Here is a 12,523-nt window from a genome sequence, read left to right on the forward strand (position 1 = left end):
CAAATCCTAATCCCTAGACCACCAGGGAACTCCCATCTTCCTCCTTTTTTTAAAGCAATTAAAAAGTTATGCTTTAGGAGTTTCCTGGTGGCTCAGTAGGTTAAGGATCTGGCGCTGTCACTGAAGTGGCTGGGATTGCTTGCTGTTGCATGGGTTTGAGCCCTGGTGGGGGAAATTCCAGCCAAAAGTTCTATGCTTTAAAGAGGTAACCAGGAATCCATATTAACCGATGGTTTATTTTGCCCCTGCAGCTGACGACACTGAGAGGAGCGATTTTGGAAGATGCCATACCCTCTACTGCCAGGCATGGGACTGCACGGGGACTCCCCCTCAAGGAGGTTCTGGAATACGTCATTCCGGAGCTGAGTGTCCAGTGCCTGAGGCAGGCCTCCAGCTCACCGAAGGTCTCAGAGCAGCTGCTTAAGCTCGATGAGCAAGGGGTGTGTATCACTGAAGACCTGTGTGTGTGTGTGTGTGTGTGTGTGTGTGTGTGTGTGTGAGAGACTTTGTGTCAGTGTTTCTGAATGTTTTGGAGATTTCCCCCATCTTTCAAGATCATATATCTTTAATACCTTAAAGCATTTTCTTTCCAGTTTTTCCTGACTATGCCTTTATACTAGTCAAAGTATAATGCACCTCCTGGCGAGTTGTGACTTGTTGTTGGTTTTTGTTTGGTTGGTTGGATGGGATTTCTTTTTTTTTTTTATCCCACAGCACTTGAGGCATACAGAAGTTCCTGGGCTAGGAGTCAAACCAGAGCTACAATAGTGGCAATGCCAGCTCCTTAACCGCTAGGCCACCAGGGAACGCCATTATTTGCATTTTTTTTTTTTTTTAATACCAAGGTTGTGGTGGGCAGGAGCATATCTGATTCATGACTATTAGAGGTCACTGGTGTATGTCCTCAGGTTTTAAAAATTCACTTGGGGCCTTTCCCTGAACTGACATTTATTCTTGTCTACTCTGGCCAAAGCATTGTGCTAACAGACGGAAGTGAGGAGCATGCGTTAGGAGGACTGAAGCTAAGACCTGGCCCCTATCCTTGGGGACATTAAAACTAAGATCGCAGAGGCCTTTGCAAGGCAGAGGGTGGTGCTGGTTCTGGGAGAGGTCAGAGTGCAGTGTGCGTTCTGGAAGAAAAAGAAATAACCTCTGGCCGATCTGAAGGAGGTAGCATTGTAACCAACCGGGCCTCGAGACAGAAGTCGAATTCCAACAAGGAGAGAGGAGAGGAGTAGTCGGCTCTTCTTAGAACGAGGACAAGTTTCCCTACAAGAAAAGGGTACACAGAGGGAGGCTGGGAGTTCAAAAACAACAGTAGAGTATGTTGAGGTTTGAGCATATAAGTGGATGCTCGGTGCTTACATTTGCTGCAGGAGGCAGGAAGAGACAGCAGTGAGAGATGCCTTTTTCTGCATGCAGTGTTTCATCCTGTTATTGTTTTTGGTGGAATCACAGCCATTGTAGCAAACAGGCTGCTGTGGTTCATGCTCGGTCACTGGGCACATTCTCTCCTATGTTCCATGTGGTGGCCTCCTCACCTGGCAAACTGGTCAAAGAGGCCAAGCTTGGGAGTGCCCAGACGGCTTTGTTCAGGGCCTCCTCCTCAAAGAGGTGGGTGTGAGAGGGGAAGGTCTCCCTCCGGGATGGCCAGGTGGCCTAGCACAAGCTGCAGGTGTGGCTGGGGGCTGGGGGGGCACCAGAGGAGGGGGCAGGACAGTGTTGGTATGTGGCAGGGCTCAAAGATGCATGCACATCAGGGGGCAGGGGGTGGGCAGACGTGGCCATTGGGCTCCTGCACCTGCCAATCCCCTGGTGTTCCCAGTGGATACTCCAGAAGGCCAAGGCCAAGTAGAGGAGGAGTAGACATCCTCTCCTCACAGCGAGAAAGAGAGGTCAGACTACCATCTGGAGGTCATATTAGAGGATTAATCCAGATTCTGTCCATCACCAAGGTCATCCACACCGTGGTGATAATTACCAGTCCGAAGGGTTTCCTAAAGTCCTTCCAGATCTAGGAGTGTCCTCTGAGCCAGACAGTTAGTGTTTACAGTGAAATAATAGGAGGCCTTTTTATCATACCGCTCTGTTGTCTTAAAGAGGGTGGCCAGTAAGTGCGGTGTCTCACTTATTGGCGGGTGGAGTTGATCTGAGAGTGACTCCTCAGTCTCTGGGAGAATGGAAATGGTTTTGCCCTTGACTCTCCTGAAGAACCATGTCAGTACACCTCGTAGTACTGGGAGCGCCAAAGTTTACGCCCAGCATCATATATAGCCCTGCACCCAGGGCGTGGACCCTCATCTCCAGTGTGTGGTTGGGGCTGTCCACCACCCTCCCCCAAGGGAGCCAGCACCGTAGGGAGCTCACCTGGTCAGACTGTGTGAACAGGTGACGTCTCCTCGGATTCCTCCCATCCCCCACAGCACTGGTCAAGGTGGAGCTCGCAGTGGGAACCACGCATGGGGGCTGGTTCCTGCTCAGCTCTGAGCTTCCCCTGGGTGCAGTAAGGGATTTCCTGCGGTCTGCTAAGAGGACTAAGCAAGTGGCTCCTAAGCTTTCCCAGATTGGATTTGTCACAGGGAACCAGTGGCTCCCTAGCTTTCCTGGATCGGATGTTATCACAGGGAACTCGAACGAGACCGCTCTTATCACTTCACTGCTCTGGGGAAGTGAGTACCATTTGGCCTTACTTTACAGAGATAGTCAGCTGGGAGTTCCGATGAAAGGCAGGCTCTGTCTCACAGCTCGGTAATAACAGGGAGCAGTGTTATGGATTGATGCCTTTAGGGAATTGGCAATGTCAGATAATCTGTCAGCCTTTGAGGCTCAGATTGCTGCTAGTGAGATTAAGTGCCCTGATTTCCTGAGTGAGAAGTAGTTCCTCTTGAAGGAAACGAAGGAAGCTGTAAGGGGGATCCCATTTCTCCCAGCCTTGGGAGCTGGTAGCTCCCAGAATGATGTGGGATTGACAGGGAAATTGAGTTCTAGCAGGAACTCCTCAGTTGCTATTAAAATTCTTTATGGGCTGTTGTACGTTTAGCGGATGTTTTCAAGATAGTAAAAAATGTACAAGTGACGGTAATTGGTTCAGCCAAAGTGACTTTTATGGAAAGGAAACATTATTTTATCCATATACGTATATCACAATTTCCAGCGGGATTCTTTCCTAACCAGACCTTAGTTTGATTTGTTTTTTCATTACAATCTTTTCTATTTCCATGAATGTTCAAATAACAATAACAAAAAAAAAGCGTTAGGAACCAGAGCGGGAAAACTTTTTAAAATGGGGTTGTTTGTTGTGTTTTTGTCGCCCTTTTTTTTTTTTTTTTTGGGTCTTTTTAGGGCCGCAGCCACGGCATATGGAGCTTCTCAGTCTAGGGATCCCATCAAAGCTGCAGCTGCCGGCCTATATGCCACAGCCACAGCCACAGTGATGCATGATCCGAGCCGCATCTGCGACCTACACCACAGCTCATGACAACTCCAGATCCTTAACCCACTGAGCCAGGCTAGAGATCAAACCTGCAACCTCAAGGTTCCTAGTCGGATTCGTTTCCATTGCGCCACGACGAGACCTCTGTGTTTTCTGCTTTGTTTTTGTTTTGTTTTTGCTTTTTAGGGCCACACTCACAGCATATGGAGGTTCCCAGGCTTAGGGGTGAATCAGAGCTGCAGCTGCCAGCCTACAGCGCAGGCACAGCAACATCAGATCCAAGCCGTGTCTGCAACCTACATCATAGCTCACAGCAACGTGGGATCCTTAACCCACCGAGCAGAGCCAGGGATTGAGCCTGCATCCTCATGGATGCTAGTCAAATTTGTTTCTGCTGAGCCACAATGGAAATTCCTGGTTTGTTTGGGTTTTTTTAGCCACACCCATGGCATGCAGAAGTTCCCTCCCCACAGCATCGACAACACTGGGAATCCTGATCCTGGTGACCCACCAGTTGTTTTTGTTTTGTTTTCTTTAAATAGTTGAACCTGTCTGTCCATTTTGGGAAAGTGGCAACTCCCACAGGGCCCTGGCCATCCATTATGGTTCTTAGGGTGTCTGACATTTTTGGGGGGGTCTCTGTGTTCATTATGTATTTGTAGTATTTTGACAGTTGACAGTTGCTTCCTCTTTTGTTTTTTAACTTCTGGGACTCATCCTGGCATGCTTTGCTGTGAACAGAATTCTCAGCTTCTATAATTTTAATTATTAGCTTGTCTGATATTTCTTTTTTTTCTTTTTTTTTTTTTTGCCAAATAATTCCCTTTCTCCCCCATTTCAGCTGAGCTTTCAGCACAAGATCGGGATCCTCTATTGCAAAGCTGGCCAGAGCACAGAGGAGGAAATGTACAACAACGAGACGGCGGGACCAGCTTTTGAAGAATTCCTTGATCTGCTGGGCCAGAGAGTGCGGCTGAAAGGATTTAGCAAATACCGGGCTCAGCTAGACAATAAAAGTAAGCTTCCGACTCGTGTGCATCTGCAGGTTTAATTCTCCAAAGGCAGACATGCCACATCCAGCTCAGCCGGACGCCCCTTGCTCTCCCGTTCTTGACCCCAGCAGCGGCCTAGCCAGCTTACTGGGGATGGAGTTTAGATCTGCTCTGTTGAACAGAAGAAGCATATTTCTCAAGAGGTCTGGGTTCCACATAAGCTCAAAGGTCAATTCTTTTTCCTTTGTAACCATAGCAGAGAGTCCCCGGTGTTTCGTGAGGAATCTTTTAATATGTTCTTCCTTCTCTTTGCCTCACCTCTCTATTACTCCCTGGCTCCACTGCAGGGAGGCCAGTCCCTGCTTTCATTCTCGAAAGACTCAGCACCACCGCGCTCACTCACGCCCTGCTCACAGCCATATTCACAGTTCATTTCCATTTTGACCATGTTCCCTGGGGAGCAGGCCATTCTATATCCCAGGGACCTTAGGCGGGTCCCCTCCACGGGGGCCCGAATGGGCTCTCAGTCTGATTGATTATACCCTCCTGGGATGGGTGACTTTGCTCTGGCTCTTCCTTTAGGTAATCCCATTCCTTAAGGCCTCTTAAATTCTAAATATTTTATCTTTGTATTAGCGCTGTTATTTAGTTGCTCTTAGCACCTAAAAATACCTGGCAGAGTGATTATTTGTATTGGGGGATATTCTTATTGTCAGGCAAGTCATCGTTTGCCTTTTCAATGGGGAATGAGCAGAGAGGTGCTGAACTTGGAGGGTCTGGGAGGGCACCTGGCCCCTCCCAACAGGAGCAGTGGGTGCAAACATTCCCCTGAGGGAGCGTCAGTGTGTGGCTGAGCCAGGACTGAACCTGCAGGGGGTCCACCCCGTGTCCACTGCCCTTGGGGCCATCAGTGACTCCTACCTAGACTGGGGTAGTACTGGTTGTCATGCTCCGTGCCTGTCGCCAATTCTGGGTTTTTTTCTTTTCTTTTTTTTTTTTTTTGTTAGGGCTGCACCTGTGGCATATGGAGGTTCCCAGGCTGGGGGTTGAATCAGAGCTGCAGCTGCTGGTCTACACCACAGCCACAGCAATGCCTGATCCTTAACCCACTGAGCAGGGCCAGGGATCAAAACCACATCCTCATGGATACTAGTTGGGTTCTTAACCCCCTGAGCCACAACAGAAACTCCAGTTCTTGGATTTTGATCTGTTATCGAAAGTTGCACTTAGAGGATAGATCCCAAGACCCTTGAGACAGCGTTAGCTCACACATGGGCCCCTGCGTGTCCACACACACGCTAAGGTTGGCTTTTGTTGCATGTGTATTGCTTCTGCCTCAGAAGGGGAAAGATTGGAAAATAACTTGTGACACTCATTGTGAATACCCACATATTCTAAGAAAGATCAGTGAAGCCTTTTCTGATTTTTCTTCTTTTTTTCTCTGCATGTGCCCCTCACCCACAAGACCACCACGCACCCTCAAGAGGTGCTAGCATGCCTCCCCTTTAGGAGTGACCTTCCTGCAGAACTGCTGCATCAGGGACTCCTTGCTCTGTGTGCCTGCTGTCCGCCTGCAGTGGAGCAGACAGAGGAAACACTTTGAGTGCTCCTGATCTGTGCATTCCATAAAACTACAGCATAGATAACGCAGATATTTTTCCTATGTATAAAACTGACATGAGCTTTGAGAGTTTATGACCTCGGAGATGTCTTTAATATATTACAGATGCAGTACTGCGCACCTCAGCTCAAGGAAGTGATAACATCAGAACAAGACTTGGACATGTTGATTCTAATAATCAACAAAGTCTTTTATTTTTATGAGCAAGTCATTCTCTGAGATGCAGAGAAATTGTGGCATGGTTTTACCGGAGAGCAGGCTTCTAAGAGTTATATTTGTCAAATGGTAAAATAAAAATTATGTCTTTCATGCCTTAGGCCAAAAAAAAAAAATTCCTTCTTAAATTCAGGAGAATAGTGTTTCAGTTTTAATTCTGTCTGCGCATAAGACTTTGATCATATCTGGGCCTCTTTTTCTTCATGAGGAAAATTCAGAGTAGGGGGCTAGAGTATCGGAGATGTCCCTTCCAGCTTGAAATGGATTGTTTGTCTCTCAAGTACAAGATGAAATGGGGCAGGAAATGGAGGGGCCGTGAGCTGCTTAGGTGCTCTGCTATCCAGCAGAGACCCCAGGTCATGGCCAGCCTTTCTTTGGTTTAGTGCAGAGGATGCCAAAACCAGAGACCACCATGAAGGCCTCCATCTCTCTCTCTCTCTCTCTCTTTTTTTTTTTTTTTGTCTTTTTGCCATTTCTAGGGCTGCTCCCAAGGCATATAGAGGTTCCCAGGCTAGGGGTCGAATCAGAACTATAGCTGCCGGCCTATGCCACAGCCACAAGCAACACAGGATCCGAGCTGCGTCTGCGACCTACACCACAGCTCGTGGCTATAGCCGGATCCTTAACCCACTGAGCAAGGCCAGGGATCAAACCCGCAAGCTCATCGTTCCTAGTCAGATTCATTAACCACTGCGCCACGACGGGAACTCCCCTCCATCTCTTTTTGAATAGAAATATTTGCAACAAACCCTTGAGCAAGCTTGTGAGTGTACCTTTGCCATTATCACACTGTTTGAGATGAAAACTTTTTAAAAATAATTTTAGAATTTTGTCCTTTAGTACTGCTGGGGACAGACAAATTATGATCCCATTTTTTAAAGTGTTTCCTCCCCAATCCCACCTCTCCCCCCAATGCATTTTTCTTCTTTCATTGCAATTTCCTGAATCTGAAGCCTGTTGGACAGACATTACACATCTGTCAGCATTTCTTTTACTGACTTTAAGCATTGTACTAACAGTGTCGTGATGGGAGTCATTGAACCTGCTGGGTTAGTTCGTCCTCTGACCTTCAGTGCTATTATCTTCATGGTGGGGAGGGAGGGACGAGCATCATTCCCCACGACGGGGCCTGTTCACTTCCAAAGCCACATTCATTCCCAAGGCCCAGAGACAGAACAGTTAAAACGACATTTACTCTCTAAAGTCCAATGAAAATTAACAACTGTTTTTTCAACGAACAGTTAAAAGAAAATTTCATTTGGAAACTTCATACATAGCTTATTAGATGAGTACTCTCCCTGACCATCTGCAAGTAGATGTCTCAATATTTTCAGATAAGCCTTGTATATATTCACCTTAATCACAAAATCACCTCTTGTGAGGACCTGTTTAGTGCAAAATTGTAGGATTTTTTTTTTTTTTTGCTTTTTAGGGCCACACTTGTCACATATGGAGGTTTGCAGCCTAGGGGTCAAATCTGAGCTGCAGCTGCCAGCCTGCACCACAGCCACAGCAACACCAGATCCAAGCCACATCTGGGACCTATACCACAGCTCACAGCAAGGCCGGATCCTTGATCTACTGAGCCAGGCCAGGGGTCAAACCTGCATCCTCATGGATACTAGTCAGGTTCGTTACCACTGACCCACAACAGGAAATCTGGATTTTTTTTTTTTCTAGAGAACTTTCGGGGTTCTTTCTAGTCAGGTATAAATATTGGAAATAAAAATATACCATAGAATTCAGAACAAAAATAACAAAAGCCTATGAAAGCTAGATGTTTGAATGTTTTTAAAGTTGTTAACTTTCAGATTAAAAAAAAGCTTATCCCAAACTGACTACTTAGAGTTTCACCAACAAACACAATGGAATAAACTTTGTTTTGAATAATGTTGAACAGTATTGTTTATTACTGTTAAAAGGTAGAAAATAAACCTGTATATAGGTCAAAGATTGAGAAAGGCAAGACTGAGTTCTGTTTATATCTTAATTACTTTTAATCTTTTTGTCTTTATTTAGCCACATGCACAGTGGTTCAGAACTCTACCCTAAAATTATTACTTTAATGTTTTATAGTTGCCCTGTTGGTTTGGGTGTCAAAACTCTTTGTGAGAAAATACAGATGGGTTTTGAATTTTTACAGAATCAGTCTGCTTTCCAAAAAATGAATAGCTGTGTGATTAACAGGGATTCTAATGTCATAGTTTTTTAACTCATGTCAGTGCCTGATATACAATAAGAGATCACATTCATTCTCCACAGTCTTAATCGTATGACCACATCATCTCATCACCCGTCGAACAGAGAAAAAAATTATTTCCATCATTCAGGGAAGAAATCCTTAACGTTTTTCTGGCCCTCTTTCCATATTAAGTGAATCCTGTTTTCATTTTTCTGGGTTCTGGAGGTCAAGTGCGCAAGAATAGCTAAGAATTAACTGTAGGAATTCCCATTGTGGCTTATCAGTAGTGAACTCAACTAGTATCCATGAGGACGTGGGTTCGATGCCTGGCCTCGGTCAGTGGGTTAAGGATCTAGTGTTGCCTTGAGCAGACGCAGCTAAGATCTGGCGTTGCTGGGGCTGTGGCCTAGGCTGGCAACTGCAACTCCAATTCGGCCTCTAGCCTGGGAACCGCCATATGCCATGGGTGCGGTCTTAAAAAAAAAAAAAAAAAAAGAATGAACTGTAAACACACACATGCATGCACATGCACAGGATGGAACAAGGCCGACTTCCAGCTAGCTCAGACCGTGCTAAGGATTGCACCCAAGCCTGTACCAGGCCATACCTCCAGCTTCTTTCCTTCTCCGCTCACCCGTAATCCTCCTGGCAGAAGCATCTTGCTGGACATGGGTCGGCCAGATCAGTACTGGGAAGGCAAGAGTGTAGGAAGAAAGACAAGAGAAGCTGTGTGTTCAGGAGAAAGCACATGGGCGAGAGCCGCTGAGAAAACCGCAAAGGCCACAGGCATGGGCTGGAAAGCGGTAGAAACACTGCCTGGTGAGGTGGAGCAGGTGCACCACCACGACATTGATCCTTTACTACTGGGCGGTCTGCTTTTTTCAATTGAATTGCCTTGTGTAATAATGACCTTCTAAATGTGAATTGCTCATTCTGCCCTTGCCTAACTTGTACCCGATTTGTGTTGCTAGCTGATTCTACTGGAACGCACTCCCTGTACACCACATACAAAGACTATGAGCTCATGTTCCACGTGTCCACCATGCTTCCCCACATGCCCAACAACAGGCAGCAGGTACGTACGTCCTACAGCCCCTCCGTTCAAGGCAGATGAACCCTGAGCGCTGCCTTCCATGGGCCTGGCATTCTGAGAATTTGCAATGAATCATTAATGTTCTTTTCCTCGAATGGCATGAACAGTCATTGTTTCATCATTTGGAACCATTTGGGCTTGAAAAGGAGTCTTATGGCAAGGGTTGCATTGCCCTTTTTTTCAGACAAAACTTAGAAACTCTTTGATGCTCACCTGGATCGCTCGCCAGGTAAAATCTTAAGGGGAACCATTGTCAACTGTGTTAATTACAAAAGGGTCAACTATGTAACCTGAATTTGGGTTTCTGCACGTGGGTGCATAACTTATTTCTAGAAAATATTGTAAGAAAGAACTGTATAATTCATTTGTGCCGTTCTTTAATTTCAGGGGGTTTGATTGTTTTGGGGTTAAATCCAGAGTTAAAGCAAACTTTGTTTTCCTGCTTAGAAAACGTAGTTTTCCTGAGATCACTTAATTGCACTTCTTTGACCTAGATGAAAACATTGAGGACTGCATAGTATTTGTCCAGTAAGCATTTGAATGAATGTCAAATGAATGTCAAATGAATGAAACTTAATTGTCGCAGAGAACTTTTTCTTCCTTTTTCCTTTTTTTTTTTTTCCTGAATGCTCATGAAATTCAATTAAAGTAGTCAAAGGATGCATTTTTTTCAAAGAGACCTCTTGCCTTGTTCCCAGGTTGCAAGAACCACCTTAGATCCTGCAGCTGGGAGGGGAAAGAGGCCTCTGACCCCCAGCCCAGCTCATCACACTTGGAGCTACAGCTCCTCTGTTCACCTTCCTCGTGGTAATTGCTAGATGGGAGCGGTTTCCTACCTAACACTTAACCTCATTCCCTTGTCCTTCCTATATTTTCCAGTGTTTTCTAATAATCAGAGCTCTGCCCATTCCCACGGAGAACCTTTCTTTTGATCACATATCTGTATGTTTTTTATGAGATGGAGGCACAATCCTTCCATAACATGTATTTTTTTTTTTTCTTTTTAGGGCCACACCTGCGGCATATGGAAGTTCCCAGGCTGAGAGTCGATCCACAGCCACAGCAGCACGGGATCTGAGCCACATCTGTGACCTACACCACAGCTTGCAGCAACACTGGATCCTTAACTCACTAATCGAGGCCAGGGATCGAACCCACAGCCTCATGGATACTAGTCAGGTTCTAGTTACTAGAACAGTAATTCAAATTGTGATTTTATAAGTGCTTTGTACCTGGCTTTCTTTCACTGAAACGACCCCTGAAAAGTCCTATGCACAAAATGTGGATGGAAGGATGGGGGAGGGGGAGGGGGGTACATGGGTGTTTTCAACTTCCCATAAAGGAGATTTTTTGAAACTCCCAGCACATTGAGATTATACGTTACAAACTGTAGCCTAGAGACTCATTTGGTTCCATTTTTGTTTTTCTTTTTTAACTTGAGAATCCGTGGCATTGACTAAGTTATACTGGTGGATTAGAGGTGGAAAACTGTAGAAAACGGTTTTGCTTTTTGAATTGCTCTTGCTATATATATGGCATGTATATGATCTTATATATGGTTCATTGGAAAATCTATACATTGAGCATAGGATATGGACAAGTAATGATTAGATAAAGGAGGTGAGTATAGGGTGGAGGAAAGAGCCAGTGGACTTGCATTCCGGACCTTTTACAAGCAGTCACTTGCCTTGTGGGCTGGGGTCAGAGTCTCGTAAAATTTGATTATAGGAGTTCTGTTGTGGCTCAACAGAGACAAATCTGACTAGCATCCATGAGAAAGCAGGTTCGATCCCTGGCCTCGCTCAGTGAGTTAAGGAGCCGGAGTTGCCATGAGCTGTGGTGTAGGTCGCAGATTCGACTCAGATCTGGCATTGTTGTGGCTGTGATGTGGGCTGGTGGCTACAGCTCCGATTTGACCCATAGCCTGGGAACCTCCATATGCCACGGGTGTGGCCCTAAAAAGACAAAAAAAAGAAAAAAAGGGAAGAAATTTGACTATAGAGTGAGGACAATGTCTAGATGGCCAACAGGAGCGGGGGGCGGGGGGGGGGGGGGGGGAGGGGGAGGGGGGCGAGATGCCTGGAGTGCTGCACTGAGAAGGATTCAACATCCAGACTCAGGCAGAAGGAACTTTTGAGGTGCCTTCTGAGGATTTATAAGTGGGGACATCTGGCACACAGGAGCTGTATTTGGGCAGGATGGTACATGAAATCTCTCGCCTGCTGTCAGAACTCTGGGATTCTAGGGCTTCATTACGGCTTCCTCCTTCTAGGTTGGCAAAAAGCTTCAGCAGAAAAAGGTAGTTGTTAAGCACAAAAATTCTGAAACCATGCTTCATAGAAATGAATCCCAGCCACCAGCTAATTTTGTGACTCAGGCACAACTTTCTATGCTTTGGTTTCCTTTACCACTGAAGGCAGAGACTTTTACCTCTTTTCTTTGCCAAGGTGTCCTGGGCACCTAGAACCACACCCAGAATGTGCTAAGTAGTCGATGAGCATTCGTTGAGTGAATTAACGAACCTTTTCTTAGCTAGTAGTTAGAATTAGACGAGTAGAAAGCACTTAAAATTGTATCCGACCCAGAGTATGCTCAGTGTGTTTTAGCTGTAATTATTATTTCATAACTTATGAGATATGAAGGACAAGTAATTTAGATTGACTTAATTTGCTTCTTATCTTTCTGTTCCTGATCCTAAAGCTCCATTATGAAAAGCTAAGACCTGGAGTTCCCTGGTGGTACTGTGGGTTAAGGATCCAGGGTTGTCATTGGAGCAACCCAGGTTGCTGCTGTGGCTCGGGTTCAAGCCTTGGTCCGGGAACTTCCATGTACCATGGGTGTGGCCAAAAAATAAATTAAAAATAAAAAATAATTAAAAAAAAAAAAAAAGCCAAGGCCTGAGTAGTTAAGAAAGTAAGGGACTAATTTCAGTCATTTCAGAAAGTTCTTTTTACCTTGACATTTACTATTGTGCTGATCCATGGAG

General features: G+C 45.6%; 1 protein-coding gene across 3 annotated transcripts in view; it reads left to right on the top strand.

The window, feature by feature from the left end:
- SIPA1L2 (signal induced proliferation associated 1 like 2) overlaps positions 1–12,523 on the top strand; it is a 232,180-nt gene that overhangs the window by 141,121 nt on the left and 78,536 nt on the right. For all 3 annotated transcript variants that reach the window (XM_047760317.1, XM_047760319.1, XM_047760320.1), the window contains exons 5-7: positions 252–440; positions 4,275–4,449; positions 9,416–9,519. In XM_047760317.1, the coding sequence (XP_047616273.1) occupies positions 252–440; positions 4,275–4,449; positions 9,416–9,519 (468 nt within the window). The remainder of the gene's footprint in view (positions 1–251; positions 441–4,274; positions 4,450–9,415; positions 9,520–12,523) is intronic.

Source organism: Phacochoerus africanus, chromosome 15, assembly GCF_016906955.1.
Source record: "Phacochoerus africanus isolate WHEZ1 chromosome 15, ROS_Pafr_v1, whole genome shotgun sequence".
In the NCBI taxonomy this organism is placed as follows: Eukaryota; Metazoa; Chordata; class Mammalia; order Artiodactyla; family Suidae; genus Phacochoerus; species Phacochoerus africanus.